The sequence below is a fragment of the Acinonyx jubatus genome, chromosome B3 (genome assembly GCF_027475565.1).
Source record: "Acinonyx jubatus isolate Ajub_Pintada_27869175 chromosome B3, VMU_Ajub_asm_v1.0, whole genome shotgun sequence".
Classification (NCBI taxonomy): domain Eukaryota; kingdom Metazoa; phylum Chordata; class Mammalia; order Carnivora; family Felidae; genus Acinonyx; species Acinonyx jubatus.
The window spans coordinates 131,063,431-131,088,414 of NC_069386.1; the positions used below are offsets into that span (position 1 = coordinate 131,063,431).

Genomic DNA, 24,984 nt, shown 5'->3' on the forward strand with positions numbered 1-24,984 from the left:
AGAAATGGAGCCTGAGGACTCCGTGCCTGGCCCCCCTCTCCTTCCAGGCACCTGCTGCTCCCAGGGCCATGTGCCCAGACAGTCAGTGGATGCTTTGGGCCACTGCATGCTGTCTATTACTAGGGGCTGGCCTTGTCAAATACAAGTGGAAATGTTATTCCAGATCCCGTGGCCAAGGCAGGAGGGCAGAGTGTCATGGGTTCCATGTGATTAGGCTGTTGCGATGATGTAAGAAATTTTCCCAAGGTGCCCATTGAAAATGCAGGTCCGCAGAAAGCATTACTTAGCCAACACCATGTGCAACTGGGTGGTACCACACACATCAGTAACAGCTGCCCCTTAGAAAGGGCGAGCTCCTCAAACTCCAGGGCACTATTCCAGGTCTTCCCTACATTAGGCCATTTAGTCCTCACAAAAGTCCTATGAGGAAGGTGTTGTTATGAATCTATTTTACAGATGAAGAAGCTTGAAGCATAGGTTAAGTAATTTGGTCAGTATGAAGGTAATGATCAAAAACTGCTTTTTTGATCACATCCTCCCTGCAGCCCTTTCTACCTGAGTGTCCTTGGGACGGTGATGGGGCTCAGATCTGACCCAGACAGTCTGGTTCCAGATTTGGTGTTCTTAGCTGTCAGGTCTTTGCGTAGGCGTGTGAGGGTGGGGACTGCAGGACAAGATTGCTTATAAGGGACTTAAAACCTACCAGGATACAAGAATGGCTGATCAGGAACCCACCCCAGGCCTGCAGGCCATGACACAACAAGAACACCCATTTTAGAAAGAAAAACGAAGGGTGTCTTGGTGTCTCAGTCAGTGAAGCATCTGACTTCTGCTCAGGTCATGATCTCAGGGTTCGTGAGTTCAAGTCCCGTATTGGGCTCTGTTCTGACAGTGCGGAACCTACCTGGGATCCTCTCTCTCCCTCTCTCTCTGCCCCTCCCTGACTTGCACTTTCTCTCTCTCCAAATAATGAACTTAAAAGAAAGAAAGAAAATTGATTTGTAGGAAAGCAGAAGAGAAGTGTGGTATGCTCTAAGTGAGCCACCAGGTCTCCGACAAGTACCTAGACATTGATGGGGCCACCTGCCACTTCAGATAAATTCTCCTGCCTTCGGGCCTCACATCACTTGGGCGAGGTTGAAAAAAATCTCTCTGTCGCGCCTACTCTAACCAATAAATCCCTTTTACCTTTGCAAAGAAACTTATCCAGAAGATTCAAAAACACAGAGAACCAGCTTTTTTATGAACAATTACATGTTAAAGTTTTCATTATCTGGGGCATGCTGAGCTCATGGTCTAGGAATGGACAAGAATTCATCAACCGTGGTCACAGTGAGGTCAGGGGGGTCAGGGCCTCACAGAAGCAGGAAAGGCCTTTTGCCAGGGCCTGGCAGGATGAGTGCATATATTTTGGTTTTGTTTGGGGGTTTTTCTTGGGAAGGGAGATGGTAATATTTTTTCTAACCAAAAATGTAATACCTTCCTTCTGCTGTATGCTACTAATAATAAGTTGTGAGATATGTTAAGTTTTCTAGTTTTGTTTTTGGGTATATACCCGAAAGAATTGAAAGCAAGGACTCAAACAGATACTTGTATACCAGTATTCACAGCATTACTCTCGAGAGCCAAAAGATAGAAACAACCCAAATGTCCGCTGAAAATGAATGGGTGAACCACCTGTGGCACATCCATACAGTGGAGTATTATGCAGCCATAAAAAAGAATGAAGTTCTGGCACCTGCTGCAACACAGATGAACCTTGAGGACATGATGCTAAGTGAAAGGAACCAGACACAAAAGGACACATCCTGTCTGATGCCAGAATCATAGAGACAGAAAGCAGAATAGAGGTTGCCAGAGGCTTGGAAGAAAGGGAGAACAGGAAGTTATTGTTTTTGTTATTGTTATTGTTTTGTTCTTTGGGATGATAACACAGTCCTGGAAGTTGGTAGCGGTGATGGTTGTACAACATTGTGAATGGATTCAGTATCACTCGTTTGTACACTTTAAAATGGTTAAGATAGCAAGTTTTCTGTTATACATGTTTTATCATAATTAAAAAATCAATATAAACGACCAAAAAATATGTACGGTAGAGGGAAAGGCTCATTCATATCATCTACAAAAAGCTGTGAAACGGGAATCAGTGTGACAAGATTTGGACAGGATTCATATGAAGCAATAACAAAATTCTACTAAGGCTCACTTTTAAAAGATTTCTATAAATGGAGAGAGATACACTGTGTTCCTGGTGGAAAAACTCAATTTGGTAAGGATGTCATTTCTCCACAAATTAGTCTCTAAATATAAGGCGACTCCAATCAAAATTCAAAGATCTTTTCTGGAACTTAACCAAATTATTCTAAAGCTCGTCAGGAAAATTGGAACATATATAAGCTGGGAAGTTTTGAAAAGAAAAAGGAGAAAGGAGCAGGAAGAGAAGAAAGCAGAGTTTTCACGGATATTCAAAGGGAACTGTTTAGATTTTTGGTACCAGTCCCAGCAGGAACAGACAGATCAATGGGACAAAAATACAGAATCCAGAGCCAAATATAACAAATTTGCCTTTGATAAAAGTGGCATGTCAAAGGGCACCTGATTGGCTCAGTTGGTAGGGCGTGCGACTCTTGATCTCAGGGTCATGAGTTCAAGCCCCATGTTGGGTATGGAGCCTACTTAAAAAATAATAATAAATTTTTTGAATGGCATTTCAAGAGAGCAGAGAAAGAAAAGACCATTTAAAAATGGTTCTGAAGAATCTACACGTGTGACAAAGTTTTATAGAACTAAACACACACACACACACACACGTAAATGGGGGAGAATATAAGACCAGTGGATTGAATCAATGTCAGCATCCTGCTGATGATATTTACTGTAGTTATACAAAATATTAGCATTGGGGGAGACTGGGTAAAGTGTAACTAGACTCTCTGTGTTATTTCTTATAATTGCTTATAAATCTGCGATTATCTCAATACAAATTTCAACTATAAATGGTGCTGAGAAAAACTATTTTTAAAATTTTAGATCCCTGCAGTTGGAAAGGCGTTAATTATTAAATTGCTTTTAAAAATTAGAGCCATAAGTGAATACTAGTATATTTCTGGAGGACTTTTCCCTCCATGACTCCCAAAGACAAAAGCCACAAAAGAAAATTGGTGGAAACCAATGGCTTTGCCTACATAAATATTAAACTTTGGCAAAGCAACAAAACATTTATGTAAAACTAAAAGTCAGGCATAAATTGGGAAAAATATTTCAGCATATATACAAGATGACAATTTTCTCAAAATACATAAAGAGCTCTTACAAATCAATAGGAAAAAGAACAAGTATTATCATCAGAAAACGGACTAGACATGAATAGGAATTTACCAGTGAAGAAAAATAAGAGGCCAATAAACATGTGAAAAAATGGCAAGAAAGCAGAAGCTGGTGAGGAAAGAAAGCGTTAACCTCTGGAAGAAATACAGTTGAAGGAAACTGGGAGCTGATGTCTCATTTATGGATAACAATTAGCTGAGTGCATAGCACATGCTGCTTAGTTGTGGTTTGTCCAACGAATAAGTCAGTAGAGACGAAGAACACAGATGACCTATCAAGGAGAAGGAACACTTTGGATGCACGTTGGAGAGAAGAGAAAGGTAGAGGGGGAAAAAAAACATTTTAAGGGGGAAAGGGGCAGATTAAGCCAACATTCATTGTAGAGCCTATTCTGCCTAAAACTAGATACGACATCATCAGAAGAAAATCCTTCCGCGTTACCTCGTGAAAGCCTCCAGTGAGAATATACTCAGGAGAGTCACTGAGATAAAGTGTAGGCTTTAAACCGTGCCCTAAATGCTTTCTGTCTGAATGTGTTTCTGCTCATCCCTTACACCATTCCCCAGTGGATGACAACGACTTGGTCCTTCTGCAGCCACAGGTTTTTGCCACCAGATCCCACTTCAGCATTAACAGTGTGGTTGACAGGCAACACAGCAGATCCGGGGTGAACCTGAGTTCTGGTTTGCACTGGGCATCTCAGACTTGCTAACTCTTCATACTTCCATTTTTAAAAATATTTTAATTAAAAAATTTTTAAGTTCGTTTATTTATTTTGAGAGAGAGAGAGAGAGAGAGGCGGGGAAGGGCAGAGAGAGAAAGAGAGAGAAAATCCCAAGCATGCTCTGCACTGTCAGACAGAGCCCAGTGGGGGGCTAGAACTCACAAAAGGTGAGATTGCGACCTGAGCTGAAACCAAGAGTCAGATGCTTAACCGACCGAGCCATCCAGGCGCCCCCATCTTCATACTTCCATTTTTTAACTTCCTAAAAAGACCCTCATGTTTGGGCTTTATAGCCGGGAGTTCATGGGAGGTGTCTGTCTTCGGTGTTGTCCCTTCAATGGAAAAATAAATCCTAATGAATCAGCCCTTTCTTTCCCGATGACTAGCTAAAATACCATTGTGTAACAGTATTTTCAAACATTTCTTCTGGCGGTTGAATTATTATGCCAATTCCATTTGTGCCGCAAATGCCACAATGCTTTCTGAAATGGGTTCTCTACTAGCTTTGGGCAAAAGAAAGTTATAACTGCTTTCTGGAATTAATAATATCAGAATGAGATGTTTTTAAGAAAAGGCCTCCATCGAGCCCTCTCAAAGAATAGTTTATTACAGAAATATGATTGTATCATGTAGATACAGCCAGGAAGGTGCCTCTAAAAAGAATGAGGTTTGAGTGTCTCCAAAGACTCTTTTAAAGAAATGGAAGAAAGGAGGGGAGGGAGGAAGGGACGAAGGAGGCCAGAAGAGAAAGAAAGGAGACAAGGAAAGAAGCACTTCCATTTTCTCTAGGGAGCTTTGGTTCCCTAGAGCGAGAGCTAATTCTCATAGCAAATATGAGGATGTTTGCCTAACGTTTCTAGGAGATTCTAGGTAATGCAAGGTGGCGTAAGAGTAACATGCTGTCGGGGCACCTGGGTGGCTCAGTCGGTTAAGCGTCCGACTTCGGCTCAGGTCATGATCTCTCGGTTCGTGGGTTCGAGCCCCGCATCGGGCTCTGTGCTAACAGCTCGGAGCCTGGAGCCTGCTTCGGATTCTGTGTCTCCCTCTCTCTCTGCCCCGCCCCCACTCGCGCTCTGTCTCTCTCTGTCTCAAAAATAAATAAACATTAAAAAAAATTAAAAAAAAGTAACATGCTGTCGTAGGCTGCAGTAACAAATACCGTAGACTGGGTGACTAAAAATCGTCAGAAATTTATTTCACACAGTTTTGGAGGCCAGAAGTTGAGATCAGGTTGGGTTTGGGGTGAGAGCCCTCTTTCGGTTTTCAGACTGCTGACTTCTGAATGTACCCTCACACGGCTGAGCGCAGAGAAAGCAGGCAGTCTCTCCCTGGTGACTCGTAGAAGAGCACTGATCCCATCATAAGGACTCCACTGTCGTGACCTTGTCTAATCCTGTTCACCTCCCCCAAGCCCCACCTCCTAGTACATGCCACTAGGAAGGAGGGTTTCAACATATGAATTGGCGGGTCCATGAACATCGGTCCATAACACACAGGAAGTTTCAAGAGTTTGTAGCGAGTTCCAGACTAGGGAGAGCATGTCCCGATATTACGAATAACACATATATTTCTTCAATCTCATATGATGTAGTATGCCCAGGCCGTGCTTCGTCCTTATTGTTTCATTCATCTTAGTAAAACCATAACAGATGAGAGAGCCACCAATATTCTGTAGGCCTTTGGCTTTCAGACTGGATTTCCAGAAACACTGGGATCCCACGAAGTTGAAAAGGGGAGCTGGGAGCCTCTTGGGTTAGGCAGAAGACGTGAGCTTCGTCCGTGGTGTATCCCCACTGCCACCTCTCTGGAGAAGCCTGACCTCCCTCTCGTCTACAGCAAGCAATTCAAAAAGGCAGTCAGATTGACCTGTGCTTCCTCCAGATGCCCATTTAAAATGCAGATATTTCGTAACCCCTCAAAATGTCCAGATCCTCTCGTTCATGCCGAAGAAGAGGGACCTGTGATTAGTTCCGTGCCCTCATTGTAGTAACATTTTGCTTAATTGAACCATTTCTTCAGAGTCTGGGGGAGGACAGTTTTGTTCAAGAGAGAACGTGATTATAGGCACTGGCTTTTAAGGAGCAGTTTCATAATTTAAAAGTTAAGCACTGGAATTAGGACACCTACCTGAGATGAGTAAATCAAATGATCCCCCCCCCCTTTTAAATGAGGGCAGACTCAGAATTAGTGACAGCATTTATTCCAGCCTTCATACTAGCTCAGTGTTTGAGAGGAGAAAAAGGGCTCAAGAAAGCATAAAACACAGAGCTGATTGCCCCCATGACTCAATGTTCTCTCAGAGAAACGAAATTCGTCAGATTCCTCTTCAGGCGCTGACGTCTTCTGATTCCCGTGAGGCTAATTTCTGTTACCTTCTGAGCACAGAAATTACTGTGGTTGGTAATAATGCAAATGATTCAAAGAATCCATACGTGTCATATCCCAGTTTTCAGCTTTTATAGGCAGGAGGGTAGTCACTCATTTTTGACTTGTAAGCTACTTATGGTCCAGGAGGCTAGAAACATCCCCTAGTTCAGAAATTACCTGGAAAATAGTTTAATCTTTACTACAGATGATACCATCTTTTGTCAAAGATGCTTTACTGTTAACGAAATGAGAGAGGAGTAGCCCTAAAAATAGCAAATTCCAAATATATCCTGAACCTGAGAACCCCTAACTTTTGCATCCATAGCAGTAACTGGCTGCCGAAATGTTGTTTCCCTTCAGTTCCCTGGCTGCTTTGCAAAATGCTTTAAATTTTTTTAATGTTTATTTTTGAGAGAGAGAGAGAGAGAAAAGAGAGAAAATGAGTGGGGGAGGGGCAGAGAGAGAGAGAGAGTGAGTGAGTCCCAGGCGGGCTCCACGCTGTCATCACAGAGCCTGACGCAGGGGCTCGATCTCACGAACCGTGAGACCATGACCTGAGCCAAAATCAAGAGTCACTTAACGGACTGAGCCACCCAGGATGCCCTTTGCAAAATGCTTTAAATTAGCCTGTGATGTCTTTGTAGTTGAGAAATGTTGCAGAGAGAGATGTATTTCACGCAGACGAGAGCTTCACCTGCCTGGCCTGTAGAAGGAGGGCCTGGGACATACGTGGTGGGCTCTCCCCAGATTCCTGGGATGATCAGATACACAGAATGAGCCCTGATTCATGCTCTGCGCACCCGAGTCACAGAATATTGGAATCTCAATGTCCCTAGAGTTCATCTGGGCCACCCCGTCCTCGTTTTACCAAAGGGACAACCAGAATAAGTTGTACCATCACACACTTATTAATAGTCTGGACTAGAACCCAGGGCCCTAACTAGCCAGCTCCATGACTGCAAATGAGTTTTGTCATCTCCGTGTACTTCAGATTTTCATGTGCAAGAGGGGGGACATAGGGGCACCAGGGTGGCTCAGTCAGTTAAGCATCTGACTCTGGATTTTGGCTCAGGTCATGACCTCATGGTTCATGAGATCGAGCCCCATGTCGGGCTCTGTGCTGACAGAGGGATTCTGTCTTCTTCTCTCTCTCTGCCCCTCCCCAGCTCGCTTGCTCGCTTGCTCTCTCAAAATAAATATATAAATAAATAAAATAAGAAATAAAAATAAATAAATTTAAAAGAGGGGTATGTAATATTCCTACTTCGCAAGGTTGGCATGAGGATGGAGGAAATGAGTTCATGTAAAGCACTAAGCATAGTGCCTGGCTCAGAATGGGTTGCTTCAGACATGTAAACCACCATCATCACCATCATCCTCACATGACATTAATCTGCCTACTCGAGGAGCTGGAATAAACAGTCAGATGGCCTTGTTCTTAAGGACCCAGAGGGGTTAACCCTCATGCAGCACTCATGAACCACTAGGTCGTAGAACAAAGGAGGCAGTTCCTAAAATCAGTATTTCCATTGCTTTTCTCACCGCGGATGGTGGAGCTATGAACTGTGTAACTGGAAATGAGAAGTGCAGTTATCAACTTCCCAAAGCAGCACATTATTGCTAGGCCTCCTTTGGTCCTGTTACATCACTGAGCAATCCTGTCTTGAGTGGAAAACTGTAGAACAGTGATTCCCTAGCTCTAGGGTAATCATCGCTATCCAGACAGGAAACTGGGATGCTGACCCAGTAGGTAAGGCTCAGGGGTTCCTTATCTCACAAGCTCCTTGGGTAGTTCTGGTACCAATGGTTCAATGCCACAGTCAAGATGCACTGCCTAGAACCCCCTTGTTCCTTTACCCAGGTGGACCCCATGCCAGCAGGTGCTCAGCAAATGGCCAGGCAGAAAGCTGATCTAGAACCAATGCCCACCTCGGCCCTCAGTCGTCCTCCAGCATCCCCTCCTCCCCCACTCTCCAACCCAAATAACCCAAAACCTCACTTCACAAAAATAAGCCAGTACCCACCTAGTTCCGTTCCAGAAATGGATATGCTGGGAAGGAAGTACCTCTCTCTCCCTTCTCTTTATTGCATTCGTCACCATAGCTAATGCAGGAAGTAGAAAGTCCTTGATTATTTTGGAAGCCCTTCTCATCCAAGGGAAGGAGAGAGCTGTCTTCATGTCTGCTGTGGTCCTGGCACCACAGTTATCCCACAGGAGCTGTGTCTTATGAAGACAGCTCATTCTGCTATAGTGTACCATCTGAAATGTTTTCTGCATCATATATTGATTGATACACCAAAGAAATTAAGAGTTGCCTTTGCCTCTAGGACCCTGGAAGTATCATATCAATACTTCACTGATTTGCGGCGGCCGGGGTGGGGGGGCCCTACCTTAGAATCTTCCCCAAGCAGACATGACCTTTGTTTCCAACCCTTATGGCCCTGTGCTCTGACCCCAGCTAGTGGTGTCTCCCTGAGAGGTGTCTGTGGTCCTTGTACCAAAATCACTCTGGGAACTAGCTTAAAATGCAGGTTTTCTCCCCCCATTCAACCTCCTGAATCAGAATCTCTGAGGGTGAGGCCTGAAAATCCCCAGTTTTTAACAAGCTCCTCAGGGAATTTTCACGTGTACTGAAAGTTCACGACTTTTGTCCAAAGTGACTGTGGTTTGCTTCTGCCTTATTCACCCCTCAGTTAATTTTCACACTGTAAATAAAGGTGTAATTAGACCCTCCAACCTCCCTGAAGCTTGATGGAAGTTTTCCATTTGACTTTTATGCTGTTTGCAGGTGGCTCAGAAAAGGAGTTTACTTGATTTGATAAACAACCTAGTGCAGGTTTCCGTCTTGTGTGTTCTTTTAGTACTTAATCTCCTGGACCAGGTTTGATGCTCCTGGAGGGCAGAAACTATCTTCTAAGCACCCCCCCCTTCCCACGTTCTTGGCTCAGTGTGCACTACCCGATAAAATATGGCAGTATTGCCTTATTTGACTGTCATGTCAGCCCTTGCCTCCAATGGTCCTTTCCTCAACATCTAGAAATAGTCCAAGAGGAAGTAATGATTGTGAACACTTGACCCTCATAAACCCCTGCTTTAAGCATTTTCTTTAGAAGACTCATAAAACTGGAAGCACCTGGGTTGAGCCTCCAACTCTTGATTTTTGGCTCAGGTCATGATCCCAGGGTCGTGAGATAGAGCCCTGTGTCGGGCTCCTCACTGAGTGTGGAGCCTGCTTGAGATTCTCTCTCTCCCCATCTCCGCCCTTCCCCCCACAAATAAAAAAAATAGAAAAGGGAAAAAAAGACTCATAAAACTTGATGCACACTTTTGATAACCTGTGACATATGGATGACCACCATCTCTTCACACAGTGTACGTGCCTCTCCCTCCACGTGTCCTTGTACACGCATCCTACCATACTTGTTTGTCTCAGTTTCTCATTACCCCAAGTTTCTTTGAAGGGACATCCATCACCACTCTGGTACTCCCTGAAGTGTTTTTGGTTTTTTTTGTTTTGTTTTGTTTTGCTTTGTTTTGTTTTGTTTTGTTTTTAAGTAGGCTCCATGCCCATTGTGAGGCTTGAACTCACAACCCTGAGATCAAGAGTCACATGCTCTACCCACTGAGTGAGACAGGCGCCCTTCCCTGAAGTACTAGCATGCAGTACTTTCTTTCTCTAAAGGGATGGGGTCCAATCTTCTCAACATTCAGTATAAGTTACTAAGACAAAGTTTTACCCATCTGACCATCCAGTAAGTATCTGTTCACTTACCTGATCTTTTCACTTACTCCTCCAGTTCATTTCCAACTAGGTGAGAGAAGTCAGGGCTTGGGTACCTGCACCTGGATGGAATCGAAGGACCTGCCATGCCCCTCCTGGGGGAAGCTTTTCTCCTGCAGGCCTGAAGCTGTACTGAGCAGACCTGATTCATTATGCACATGGGATCCACAGGGCATATTACTGGACTATGGAAGAAAACTCAGAGAGGCCAGACAAAGCTAGTTTTACATCCCATTGTTTGTTCTGGGTAATTTTCCAGTGGTGGTTTGTGAAGAAAGAACCAGGCCAAAGGAGAGGCATTCTTAGCATGATTTTAATCATTAGTAGGGACTGCTTTTTTTGGTTTGTGTAAGAGAAGTTATGGTGAACCCAAATATGATCCAGTGTGAAATCCTATCAAGCCAAAATGAAATTCTGTCTCTTGGCAGAATTCAATCTTGAGGAACTCCACAATGGTATTTGGGATGGGAAAGGAGTGACTTTTAAAAGTTGTAGAAGGTCTGCAGGTGCCTGGGTAGCTCAGTTGGTTAAACATCCAACTCTTGATCTCAGCCCTGGTCTTGATCTCAGGGTCATGAGTTCAAGCCCTGCGCTGGGTTCTGTGTTGGGCACCACTTTGGGCCCTGTGTGGGCTCAGTGCTGGGTATGAAGCCTACTTAAAAAAAAAAAAAAAAAAAAACCAGAAAAGAAAAAAGTTGTAGAAGGTCTTGAAAAAGGATTCTGAGTTGATTAGCTAGTACCTTTGCCTTAGATTTACCAGTGTGCAAGGGGTTCCTCAAGTGTGAGGTGAATGGAAATTGTTTATTTCGCACAGAGTGTGTCAGCATCTGGTGCACAGCCAGAGTTTCCAATTTAGGGTCCCAACCCTGGTTTTGTCAGATGAAAATTTTCACAGGGTGTTAACATGAGTATTTTCTGCTGTTACATTGTCTGAGTGGTCACTTACCATAAAACACTTCATTATAAACAGGTAAGTGTGTGTTTGTGTAAGTTAACTTCAACGTATACCCTGGCAGCAGTTAGCCATCAATGGGAGTATCTATTCCAGAAGTCATTATTAAGCACTGTAAATATTGTTATCAAAATCTGCGCCATAGGGAATATTGGCTAGCACAGGAAACGTTAGAAATAATTCTCCACTGGAGAAATGGATGCTGTGCAAGGTAAGGTTGGCCAGACAGGTTGTGTGAACCAACGCTCTTGCTTAGATGGGGCAGTAAATTCATCAACCAAATCTGGAACCCTTTAGGCAGTGCTCAAGGCCTAGACCTTCATTGTTTCTGTCACCTAAAATTCAACAAGAAAAAAGGAAATGGGCAAAATAATTGAACAGGCACTAAAAAGGATGCCCAAATGACCACAAAACATATGAAAAGAGTCTCGACTTAATAGATGTCAAGGAAATGCTAATTAAGACCACTATGTACCCACAAGAATATTGGCAAGAATATGAAGAAACTTGGACCCTCAAATCTTGATGAAGGCAGGGTAAATCGGGGCATCCACTTTGCTGAACATATGATATCCTGTGAGTCCTCACTCCCACACCTGAGTATAGGTATCCAAGACAAATGTGTACATATTTCACCAAAAGATATGCACCAGAGTGTTTGTAGAAATACTACTCATAATAGCCCCAAGCTGGAAACCATCCAAATATGTATCAACAGTACAGTGCCCTCTTTATCCCACCCCTCCAGTGCCCTCAGCTGGTGTCTGTTCCTTCATAACACACAGGCTCAACAGCTTACTCCATTTGCGAGTGGAATTTCCATTAAATTCCAAACCCCATGCAGACCTCCTCTTGACACTCCTTGCTACTGGAAGTCAAAAGAAGGATGGAGTAGTCCTACTTATATCAGACAAACTAGACTTTAAATTAAAGGCTGTAACAAGAGATGAAAAAGGGCGTTATATAATAATTACAGGGTCTATCCATCAGGAAGAGCTAACAATTATAAATGTCTATGCACCAAATAGGGGAGCCCCCAAATATATAAAACAATCACAAACATAAGCAACCTTATTGATAAGAATGTGGTAATTGCAGGGGACTTTAATACTCCACTTACAACAATGGATAGATCATCTAGACACAGGATCAATAAAGAAACAAGGGCCCTGAATGATACATTGGATCAGATGGACTTGACAGATATATTTAGAACTCTGTATCCCAAAGCAACAGAATATACCTTCTTCTTGAGTGCACATGGAACATTCTCCAAGATAGATCACATACTGGGTCACAAAACAGCCCTTCATAAGTATAAAAGAATTGAGATCATACCATGCACACTTTCAGACCACAAGGCTATGAAACTTGAAATCAACCACAGGAAAAAGTCTGGAAAACCTCCAAAAGCATGGGGCTTAAAGAACACCCTACTAAAGAATGAATGGGTCAACCAGGCAATTAGAGAAGAAATTTAAAAATATATGGAAACAAATGAAGATGAAAATACAACAATCCAAACAGTGGGATCGGGATGCAGTGAAGGCAGTCCTGAGAGGAAACTACATTGCAATCCGGGCCTATCTCAAGAAACAAGAGAAATCCCAAAAATAAAATCTAACAACACACCTAAAGGAAATAGAAGCAGAACAGCAAAGACACCCCAAACCCCGCAGAAGAAGAGAAATAATAACAAAATTGATAAACCTCTAGCCAGGCTTCTCAAAAAAAAAAGGGGGGGGGGGGAGAGGACCCAAATAGATAAAATCATGAATGAAAATGGAATTATTACAACCAGTCCCTCAGAAATACAAGCAGTTATCAGGGAATACTGTGAAAAATTATATGCCAACAAACTGGACAACCTGGAAGAAATGGACAAATTCCTAAGCACCCACACACTTCCAAAACTCAAACAGGAAGAAATAGAAAACTTGAACAGACCCATAACCAGCAAAGAAATTGAATCAGTTATCAAAAATCTCCCAACAAATAAGAGTCCAGGACCAGATGGCTTCCCAGGGGAATTCTACCAGACATTTAAAACAGAGATAATACCTATCCTCCTCAAGCTGTTCCAAAAAATAGAAAGGGAAGGAAAACTTCCAGACTCATTCTATGAAGCCAGCATTACTTTGATTCCCAAACCAGACAGAGACCCAGTAAAAAAAGAGAACTACAGGCCAATATCCGTGATGGATATGGATGCAAAAATTCTCAATAAGATACTAGCAACTCGAATTCAACAGCATATAAAAAGAATTATTCACCATGATCAGATAGGATTCATTCCTGGGCTGCAGGGCTGGGACACTCCTTGAAATCCCTTATGCCTAATTATCAATGAAACATGAAGGGAGAAGCTGGAGTGGCCTGGAAATAGTGGGGAGAAGATGCCTTATTGAAAAAAATCACAAGTCCCAGAGAGAGCACATTTCATTATCTGTTGCTATGTATAACTTCCCCAAATTAATGGCTTGCACAGCACCCATGGACATTTTTTCACGGTTCTGTGGATCTCCTGGGCTCAACTGGTGGTTCTCTGGCTCCATGAGGTACCAGCTGATAATGATATATCTCATGCTTGCCTGGCGCTGGAATGCCCAAGATGGGTTTACCCAATATCTGAGGAGACTAGAGTGGCTGGGGAGGGCTGGGCCTTCTCTCCAGCTAAGTGGTCACATTTTTTACACAGTGGCTCAGGGGTCCAGAGAGAGAAAGAGAAAACTGCTAGACTCCTTACCATCTAAGTCTGGAACTGGAGCAGCATGACTTCCACCCCATATGAATGGCCAGAACAAACCTCAAGGTCATCCAAAATTCAAGGGGAAGGGAAATAGGCTTCACGTCTTACAGAGATGGGAGCAGTTTGCTCAAAATCATCTTTGGAGAAAACAGTTTACCACAGGCAATAAGAGTAAGGGAGGGCAATCTGGATGGGGAACTTGGATTCAAGCCAAGCCTCCACCCCTCATGAAGATTACCTGGTTTATTGGTGCCTCAGTTTCCCCACCTATAACACAGAAAGCTTGGACTAGAAGGCTGTGAAGTTCCTCTCAGCTCTAACACTTGTGGTTCCCCAATCCTCATAAAGACTGTGCCTGGTAAGAACCCCAAGTCTTCCATCACTGGAACCCCGTTCCCATCCCCCACACCCCCCCTAAGCATTATCCATGGGGTATGTTCTTGCCTCCTCTTTCCATCCCAATTGAAACCAGAAGGTGTTTTTTAAAAAACACCCACAAACCCCTATGTAGTTTCATCTCACACACAAAAAAAGGCTTAAAATTTCCAAGTCAAAAAGATTATGAAAAGTTTATGCAAGTCAAACTTTGCTTTCTCAGTGTATGGGGAAAAATGAATCAAGAGAGATGATGGTTTTGGGCAGATGTTTGCCTCCCTTTCAAGGGAAACATCCAGAATATTGAATGTATTTCTCTGAGTTTAAAAGTAATGAAAGATGTAAAGGATTAGGAAAAATTGAATCACCCAAATTATCACCACCTCAAAATATCCTGATTAAAATTTTTGTCTCTTTCTCTTTATGTTGTTTTTTTCTGTGTATGTTTGTGGCAGGACCTTGTCGGTTCTGGGGTCCACCTCTTTCCCGAGAACTCTGGTAAAACCCTGACCAGTCCAAGAGGAAATCGTTCCTCTTGTGGATAATTGGTTTGAGAAGTGGGTTTGTACTGATTAATGATATATAATGGGAATTTCGCCAGGGGGTTTCTGGAAAGGATTCACTGCTATTATAAAGACATACACAAGGCAGGAACACAACATTTTCTGGCTCTGGACATTAGTGTGTGAGGAGTTAATGCCTGAAGCTGTTGGCATGGGGTGGGGGTGGGGAGGAACTAGCTAACATGTTGATGGGGCCAGAACCAGAAAAGTGAAATGCTCTTGGTTCATAGATCATTTGGAAAGACACCCAGTTAATCCCTGGAGCTGCCCATCTCCAAATTTCATGTTCTATGAGATAATATGTCCCCTTCATGGTTAAGCCACTTCTATTTATGATTTGCTATTACAACCAAAAGTCTCTTCACCGTTGTAATATATGTAGGTGGTTAAAAGTAGTTTAGAAAGTTTATTCCCTCATCCAACAAATATTTAATGAGGATGCCCCATGCACTAGGCTTGAGTCATTCGTCAGACACACTTTGGCTCTGCATTTTTCCACTTAACATTTTCTCCAGTCATTAAAAACTCTTTGTATATGTCATTTTCATGGCTTCATTTTAATAGCTACTTTATTTAGTCATTTCCCTATTATCTGACATTTAGATTGCTAAGAATATTCATTATTAAAAGCAAAGCCATGGTGAACATCAATGTACATGATGAGTCACATTTCTGATATTTTTTGGGACATACTCCTAAAAAAAAAAAACAGAAAAAGATGCAAATATTTTTAAGATATCTGAGACATTCCCAGATTGCTTTCCAGACAGTTTATGCCAATTTATATATCCCCATGCAGTGTTTGATATTTTCTGCTGCATGTGAGGGCACTCTCATAATACACATTAAAAAAAAATGTTTCTAGAAAGAATTGTGATTCATATCTACAGGACACATGTACCCAAAAAATCTATGGCATAAAAAAAATGGGAAGGGATGCTGTCAATGAATAAAGGAGACTTAAAAGATACGATGCTTGGATCTTATTAGCATCCTGATTCATACAGATCTGTAAAAAGATATTTTTGAGAAATTTGAAAATAGCCTGGGTATTATTTGGTTTTAAGGAATTAGTGTTAGTTTTATCAGGTGTGACAATGTTGTAGTGGTTATGTTGGGAAAATAAAGTTCTTGTCAGTTACAGATGCTTCATTATTAATGCATGAAATGGCGTGCTGAGATTTCCTTGAAAATACTCCCACAGAAAAAGGGGGTAGAGTGGGATAGGAGAACCATGGCTGGCAAAATGTTGACAATTGCTCAAAGTCGGAAATGAGGGTTTATTCTAGAATTCTCCCTACCTTTGTGTATGTTTGAAAAATATCATAATGCAGAGCTTTTCACTTTTTTACCTTGATTAACTTTTTTAAGGAATGGTGGTCAACAGAATATAGTAGAAGGCTGGGAGACTGCAGGCCTGCCCTCCTCTCTTCATGGTCTAACTGAAGGGCTCTGTTGGGGTTGACTGGGACCCGGGAAGTCTCTAGCTGCTTCATTCCTGGCCCCAAGGACACCAGAGAGCCTGATTTGGTCCCAGCAGCTGCCCTAGGGATTATAGTCACAGTAAAGCAGATCTGAAATGGTTCAGGGGAGCTAGACCAAAGTAGATTCCAGGCAAGCTTCCTCGGACTCCAAACCAAATTCATGAGCCCTTGGTCCTCCCGTCAGCTAGCTCATGTGCTCCCAGACTCAGGGGTTGGACCTGAATCAGAAGACCTCAGACGTGAAGCACAGAGAATAAATTATATATTGAAAAGCACCACCTGTGACAATCAGTTTCCTTTGTGTGCCTATGAAATACAAGGAGACCAAAATGCATGGGGTGTAGCACATTTTTAAAACCAACTTAATTACATCACTTGTTGGAAGAGGCACACATAACATTCAGAAACATGTGTTTTAGTAAATGAAAATTGTAGGGTTTCAATTTCTGATGCAAGCCGATCCCCTGATTTGGGTACCAGATTTGGCAGCCACTGTGGTCTGGGTGTCTACGTAAAGCATGGAACTATAGACGCTTGGTTAATTTCCCTCCCTCAAGGCTACTCCTGATCCGCACATCTGACAGCGGCTTGCACTCACTTAGCACAGTCAGGTGGAAAGAACGCAGGCCTGGGAGACAAAACAGATCTAGGTTCTAATTCCAGCTCTGCGCCTTTCGGCAAGTTACTCAGCTTCTCCATTCTTCTTTTTCTCATCTGTCAAATGGGAAGAGTAGACTAATAATCAACACCCAGCAAGGGTGCAAGGGGCCGGTGATACCTGGCAGAGGGCAGGTCTTTGGTGATGCTCCTATCTTTTCCCTCCACCAGGGAGGACCGTGAGGCTTCTTATTCCCAATCCAAGGCATCCCTAATGGTCAGCCTTACGGGGCTCAAAAAAGGGGAAGGCTTCCTATGAAAAAGCCTGTGTTATTAGCTTCCACACTTCTAAGCTCTGACAGTAATAGAAGCTGTGGAAACACCTCTTAACTGCAAACCATAGGACGCTGCCTCCTGATGCTTCCCCCACACAACCTCTTATGCCATTTTCTGTTACTTTTGCTGATTGAAAAGATGGCAGTGATCAAGCCAATACAGCAGGTAATCAAAACTCATGGCTTATCAATTCATTAATAAAATCGAATGATTAAAAAAAAAAAAACAAGATAGACTCTAGAGATTTTAAAGCCCTGGAACATGTCTAGACATGTCATTTATTGGAAAAGTCAGTTTACCGAGCTTGCTAGCCTGGCTTCAGTCACGCCCCTGATTGTCGTCACTCAGCCCAAGTGAGGTGGCGTTCGAGACCCTAAAGCCGGGATAATAACTCCGTCGTGCCTTATTTTGGCCGTTGACTCGCTGTGCCTTGTTTTGTAGATAGCCGTGGATTTGTCCCAGCCTGGAGGCTAGGCTCCTTGAGGTCGAGGACCTTCTCCAGTTCACCACTGCATGGCCCAGACAGTTAGTGCAGGCCCTTGCACTTAACAGGTGCTTAACAAATTACTGCTGTAAACTTTGAGAGCTACTCTTAACTTCTCTACTCTCAAAGACTAAAATAATTAAGCCACCTCTGGGGTCAGAAAGGAAGATTTTGGAGAAGCAAACATTTGCCCATTTAAATCTCACGTTCTCTGATTAATAATCAGAGGGAGGCAAGCACCTCCCTCTCCCTTGTTATTCCTGGGCTTTCCCCATTTTCAATACCTTTATCCAGTTCCTGGAATATTGTTGGGTCAATAAAAGGCCCCCAGATAAATGTTTCTCTTTTTTCTGCTTGTTGCCTCAGTTCTGTCTCCAATGAAGAAATCCCGAAGACTCCTCTGGCCTTACAGCTTTGGGGCAGGGGCTCCAGCTTTCATTTTTCATTTCATTTCATTTCATTTCATTTCATTTCATTTTTCTTTTCTTTTCTTTTCTTTCTCTCCTTCTCCTCCTCCTCCTCCTCCTCCTCCTCTTCCTCTTCCTCTTCCTCCTTCTCCTCCTCCCCTCCTCCTTCTCCTTCTCCTTCTCCTTCTCTTCCTCCTCCTCCTCCTTCTCTTAAGTAGGCTTCACACCAGCACAAAGCCCAATGCAGACCTTGAACAGGACCCTGAGATTAAGACCTGTGCTGAGATCAAGTCAGACGCTTAACCGACTGAGCCACCCAGGTGCCCCTCAATTTTCACTTCTTAGCACAGAAAGATTTGTAAGCTTTACTGCTTCTGGGAATTCACTGGGCCAGAGGAGGTGCCCCAACACCCTCAGATCACCAGGAACTAATTACTTGACACCTCAGTGACTCTTCAGTGTTCTCTGCACTGGGCAGAGAAGGATATCGCTCTCTGCTCAGTCATTAAACTCAGTAAGTTTTCTCTGTCTCTAAAATAAACATTAAAAAAAAATTAAACTCAGTAAGTTTTTTTTCTTAATTCTCCACTATTACAACCACCTCATTTGAGCGTAGGGATAAAAATTAAAGGTACCAAAGGGGCGCCTTTAGTGGCTCAGTTGGTTAAGTGTCTGACTTTGGCTCAGGTCATGATCTCGCGGTCTGTGAGTTCGAGCCCCGCGTCGGGCTCTGTGCTGACAGCTCAGAGCCTGGAGCCTGCTTCCAATTCTGTGTCTCGCTCTCTCTCTGCCCCTCCCCCACTCACACTCTGTCTCTCTCTCCCTCTCTCTCTCTTTCTCAAAAATAAACAAACATTAAAAACAAAAGAATTAAAGGTACTAACAAGAGAACACACAGCAAAGACAAAGTATTTCTTTTTACATAAGGAAGCTATCTAATAAATGAAATCAATACTACCAAGAGTTGCCGGCGGCCTTTCATTTTGAAAACAGGAGTTCCCAGAGAAGAGACGAGGGTCTAACTTTCTCTCTACCATTAAGGTCCACAACTGAAACTCCCCACGAAAGTATCCCTGGCCCCTTGATCCTTCCTTACCAGATCATCCTGTCCCATCCAGCTCAAAAGCTAGATTTACTATCTTCTGCTGGTCTCTTGGCTATAGGCTGTTAACACCCTACCCTCCTGTAGATGTTTGTATACTGTGGAAGGAAGATCAAATTTAATTGGAAAACTAGATGGTTACACAGTATGTGTGGCTAGGTGTTTGGGAGGGGTGCCCCCTTGGCTCTGCCTGAGGAGAGGAGGAGGTCATCACCCCAGAAGCCCACACATGGCAAGGTCTGATCTGACCCCTTCCCAGAGTGCCCTGGGAGGCAGCCACGGTGAGCTGTGGCAACAAAGCAAAGTGCTGGCTTGGGGACAAGCAGGGTTTCATCGTAAAGAGGATAAGGGATGAGTCCTCAAGATCCCAATGATGGGGCTCAGGTTAGGAACCTGAACCTGCTAATAAAGAAAAAATGGAAACAAGAAGGTTTGGTTCAAATACAAGGCTGCACCCAGGGAGGCATGTTCAGTACTTACTTTTTGAATGGCATTTGTGTTCTGAGACTTTGATGCCCTTCCCTTCAAACAGATCAGACTTCTCATGGTTACTGAATCATTTGCTTGGAAGGATTCCACGTCCCTCCAAGTGGGCTGACCCTTGGTACCCCTCAGTGAGAAATACTGAATGTATCACTGCTCCTTTCTTGTTCTCCTTCTTCTTAGTGATGTCCGTTGTCCTACAGCTGCTTTCTTAGTAACGTGTCTGTGTGCCTAGGTAGAAAGATCAAGAAGGTGGAAATTGTGAACAGTCAGAGGCAAAGGCAAGAAAGACATTTTCTATTTTATCAAACTATAAAAACCAACACCTCGGTTTCCACTCCCAAAGCATAAGGTGTGTGTTTGAAGGATTTTTTTTAAAAGACGGGAAAAACAGGGGCACCTGGGCGGCTCAGTTGGTTGAGCTTTTGACTTCGGCTTAGGCCATGATCTCATGATCTCATGGCCCCATGTCGGACTGTGTGCTGACAGCTGGGAGGCTGGAGCCTGCTTCGGATTCTGTGTCTCTCTCTCTCTCTCTCTCTCTCTCTCTCTGCCCCTCCCCTGCTCATGCTCGCTTGCTCACTCTCCCCTTTAAAAATAAATAAGCATAATAAAAATAAAAGATGGGAAAATCTTGAGCAAATTTGTCATTTCTGTGTATGCTGGCATTTGCTGTTTCTCTGCCTGGAGCACCACCACACCATGCACACGCACACACACATGCGCACACGCACACACTCCTCCCTGCCTGCCTCACTCCTCTTTAGCTTTCAAGTATCCCTGCTTAGTCTTCTCAGAATCCCAAGCCTGAGCTGGGTTCCCCCTCTTAGCCGCTCCCATAGGACCCTGCACCTCCTTCAGCACAACACCTATATGATGTAGTAATCCCCTCACTAGGCTAGAGCTCCATGAGGGCAGGGACCAGATCTGGCTTTCTTAGAGTTCAATCCCCCATTCCTGGAATGGCATTGAATAAGTATTTGTAGAATAAATGAATTCTGAGGAGTCTGTATGAGCCTTTTCTTCGTATGAGCTGTTTGTTGTTTGTCTGAACAATGTCTGCTGAGTATGGTGGCCCAGGCTGTGCACTGTACAGGACGTCCAGCCCGGTCGGGAGGGGAGGCTGAAATCCAGCTCGCATTCTCATCGCCTGGCCATTTTTCGCTGACTGTATCCACCCGGAGGAAGAGATGCCTTTTTCTAATCTGTACGATGGCACCATACGCGCTTTCAGCCGGGCAGCTCCAGAGAAACACATAGCGTCTTCAAAAGGAAGGGAGCGTCCTCTCCTTTGTTCCTAGAACGGCTAGGACCGAGTGCTTTTACGAAACTCTTTCTTCGGATTTTTGGCCAGTCATCTATGCCGAGACCCTGGCCGCATTCGCAGCAAAGGCCTCCCTCACTCTTCTCTCCTCTGATTTTTGTCTCTCGCAGGGTTTGGGATGACCACTCCGGCGACGGTGGGAGGAAAAATCTTTCTGATCTTCTACGGCCTCATTGGGTGCGCGAGCACCATCCTGTTCTTCAACCTCTTCCTGGAGCGCCTCATCACCGTCATTGCCTACATCATGAAGTCGTGCCACCAGCGACGGCTGCGGAGACGAGGGGCCCTGTCCCGGGAGAGCCTGAAGCCCCCGGGCAGGTGCGAGGGGGATAGCTCGGCCGGCTGGAAGCCCTCCGTGTACTACGTGATGCTGATCCTGTGCCTGGCCTCCCTGCTCATCTCCTGCTGCGCATCGGCCATGTACACCTCCATCGAAGGCTGGAGCTACTTCGACTCACTCTACTTCTGCTTTGTGGCCTTCAGCACCATTGGCTTCGGGGACCTCGTCAGCAGCCAGAACGCCCAGTATGACAGCCAAGGCCTCTACCGCTTTGCCAACTTCATGTTCATCCTCATGGGCGTCTGCTGCATCTACTCCTTGTTCAATGTCATCTCCATCCTCATCAAACAGTCCGTGAACTGGATCCTGAGGAAAATGGATGGCGGGTGCTGCCGACGATGCCAAAGGAGGCTCCTGAGGTCCCGGAGGAACGTGGTCATGCCGGGCAACATCCAGGACCGGGGCAACATCTCCATAGACACGGATGGGGTGATGGACAGTGACACGGACGGGCGGCGTCTCTCGGGGGAGATGATCTCCATGAAGGACTTCTTGGCCGCCAACAAGGTCTCGCTGGCCATCCTCCAGAAGCAGCTGTCTGAGACGGCCAACGGCTGCCCGCCCCAGGCCAGCGCGCCCTCCCGGGACAACGAGTTCTCAGGGGGGGTGGGGGCCTTTGCCATAATGAACAACAGGTTGGCAGAGACCAGTGGGGACAGGTAGGAGCGAGGAGCGGCCGCTGGGCGTGGAGGCCAGGAGAGTGGGCGATGGGGGGATTGGCACCGGCTCAACTCTGTGCCGGGGCGTGTTCCCTCTGGAGTTGTCCTGTCACCCTCTGCAGGCCCAGCCTTAGAAAGCTCTTCTCCTCGGGCAGCCAGCCACCTTCTAGGGCTGCAGACCGAGGCCGGAGGCCCTTCTCCTTGTCTTTATTCTGTGAGGTCTGAATTCAGTCTTGAGAATGAATCCCAGAGGCAGCCTAAGACATTGCACAGTTGTCTTACTCCCCTTCTTCCAGGGCTTTAACTGCCTAAGGGAAGGGGGTTTAAGTGAGTCTCTATTTCCCTGCTGCTCTGGTCTTCGTTTGGAAATAAAAATCCTGAACGGAAATCCTCATTTTCCCCCCTGGAACCCTGAATGGCAGGACCCACTGCCCTTCCCAGCCCCTTCAGAAAAGAGGGGGGGTGGGGATGCTTCAGAAGGTGCCTGGGCCCTGGGCTTCCTTCAGAGCAGATATGTCCACAGTGCGACGGATGGGGAAATCACCTGGTCTGCTCTCTGTGTCTGCTTCTCTGCGTTTTGTTTTTCCTTTCTTTTATCTTTAAGATCCTAATGCTGGGCTAAGGTGTCTGTGGGACCTCGGCGTGGTAAGAAGAAAGCTTCAGGCCTTTAAACTGCAGCCAAGTAGTGGACAGGCTCTTTTTTTTTTTTTTTTTTTTGCAAGGGAAGAATATAGCTTAACGTTCTTCCTTCCAGTGGTCACAGAGACCGTTTCTTTTTTTTTTTTTTTTTTTTTAACCAGGGCATGGAGCCCATTGCAAAGATAATGGCTGACTATTTATTAGAACTGAAAACTGAATAAATCCTCACTTTATTAACTAAGATTACATGAGTGCTCATTATGGACAGTGGGGCTGGGGGCAGTGCCTAGCTAAACAGGCATTTATTGTGCACAGTGAAAAGAGAAACAAGAAATTAACCCTTGGGCTTATGAGCATCATCTTGGATTCTTGGCTAGAGAAACATTCTAGGCCAGATAAGGAATGGCTTCTCTTTGTGTAATTTGTTTCGGCTCTGCCTCCTGGGAGTGTAACAAGTCTAGTTACATAACCTCCTGAGCAGTTAAAACATCCGTGCTGGGAACAGGGACTCTGGATCTTCGTATATTCAGGAGAGAACATTTTGAGACCCGAGAGCAGCATTAATAAGAGATAGATGTTATTTTTATAAGATGGGGATGGTGTACACGCGGCACTTTTAGAAACGATGAGGAAAGTCGGCATCGTAAAGACAATAAAGCCGAGAACGATACCCAGTGAAACTGAAATGTTGAGCGGAACTCATCAGAGCTGGGAGGACCTTAGGGACCATCCCATACACAAGAAAGAAACACAAGAAAGACACAGCGGCGTGAAGGGATTGCTCCCTATCCGAACTCTCAAGGCTGACAGCATACAGCTAGGAGAACCCAGGTGTCCTGATGGCTACGTCTGGGCTCATCACCCGTGCTCCCCACAGCTTTAGAACCTCCCTCAACTGCTCCCTCCTAAGCTGAGTTGCCTTTTCCTTGCAGCTGGCACCCTACCCCCCCCCCCTTTTTTTTACAATGCTGAAAGTACTCAACGGCAGGAGTCCTATAAACAGCAGCCTGGGCTTCGAACTAAAGGCTGTACGGCTCCAAAGTCAGAGATCTTCAAGTCTTACTTTGTGTTGCTCTCAAAGGAGGCATCCTGTAGCTACTGCAAAACCAAGCTCCCCGGGGGCTCTGCTCTGGGGGAAGGCACCATGGGCATGGGGAGAGGAGCTGGGTCCCTGCCCTAGGAGATTTCTTAATCACCACATGCCTGGGACGGGGACTGGCACAAAGCAGGCCCTTGCTTCTCCAGTCCAGTACAGTGACCTTCTGGGAAGATGACGCCTACTGATACAAATGCTCCTTGGCCCCCTGGCACATGTTCCAGCCAGCGGGCCAAGGAGCATTTGTATCAGCAGGCGTCATCTTCCCAGAAGGTCACTGTACTAGGTGATCTTTGCAGAGAAATGTTATGTCAAAACGCACGGCTCTTTGTCAGTGGGATCCAAAACTGGAGTCAATTTTTGAGCTAAACACGAAAAAACATTTTTTGAACTTTTGAGGAGTTTCCGGAGAAGTCCTCTCAGGGTCCTGGAGAATGCGTTTGTTTTGCTCTGAGTTGAGGTTCCCCGATGGAAACATCTGAGCACCGGCGGAAGGAGAGAAGTGTACGTTCACGATGGATGAGTGGGATGTATGTCCCCAAAATGGCAAAACTAGGTGTCTCTGTAGTTACTCTTAGGCACGAATTGGTTAAACAAGGGAATTTCTAGGTATGAATGTAAAGCTGGAGTTCAAAATCTGGAGCCCACAAATCCTCTAACATTGTGGTGTAGGTATGGGCACACCTCAGAGGTGCGATGGGTTAGGTCCCAGACCACTGAAGTATGGTGAATATCGCAGTAGAGCCAATCAGATCAACTTTTGGCCTCCCAGTGCAGATGAAAATTATGTTTACCACGTACTATAGTATTTTAAGTATGTGACGCATTGTGTCTTTTTGAAAGTACATCAATTTGTGGAGCCGGGGTGGCTCCGTCGGTTGGGTGTCCGACTTCGGCTCAGGTCATGATCTCACAGTCCGTGAGTTTGGGCCCCGCGTCGGGCTCTGTGCTGACAGCTCGGGGCCCAGAGCCTGCTTCGGATTCTGTGTCTCCCTCTCTCTCTGCCCCTCCCCTGCTCACGCTCTGTCTCTCTCAAAATAAATAAATAAACATTTTAAAAATTTTTTAAAAGAAAGAAAGAAAAAAAAGTTGCCCAGAGGGGCGCCTGGGTGGCTCAGCCAGTTGAGCGTCCGACTTTGGCTCAGGTCATGATCTCACAGTCCGTGAGTTTGGGCCCCGCGTCGGGCTCTGCTG

At 44.8% G+C, this 24,984-nt stretch overlaps 1 protein-coding gene across 1 annotated transcript in view; it reads left to right on the forward strand.

Moving 5' to 3' along the window:
• The window catches only part of KCNK13 (potassium two pore domain channel subfamily K member 13), a 106,327-nt gene extending 82,369 nt beyond the window's left edge, over nt 1–23,958 (forward strand). The window contains exon 2 of the mRNA XM_027066403.2: nt 21,167–23,958. Within this exon, the coding sequence (XP_026922204.1) occupies nt 21,167–22,059 (893 nt within the window). The 3' untranslated portion in view covers nt 22,060–23,958. The remainder of the gene's footprint in view (nt 1–21,166) is intronic.
• Nucleotides 23,959–24,984: the final 1,026 nt, after the last annotated feature.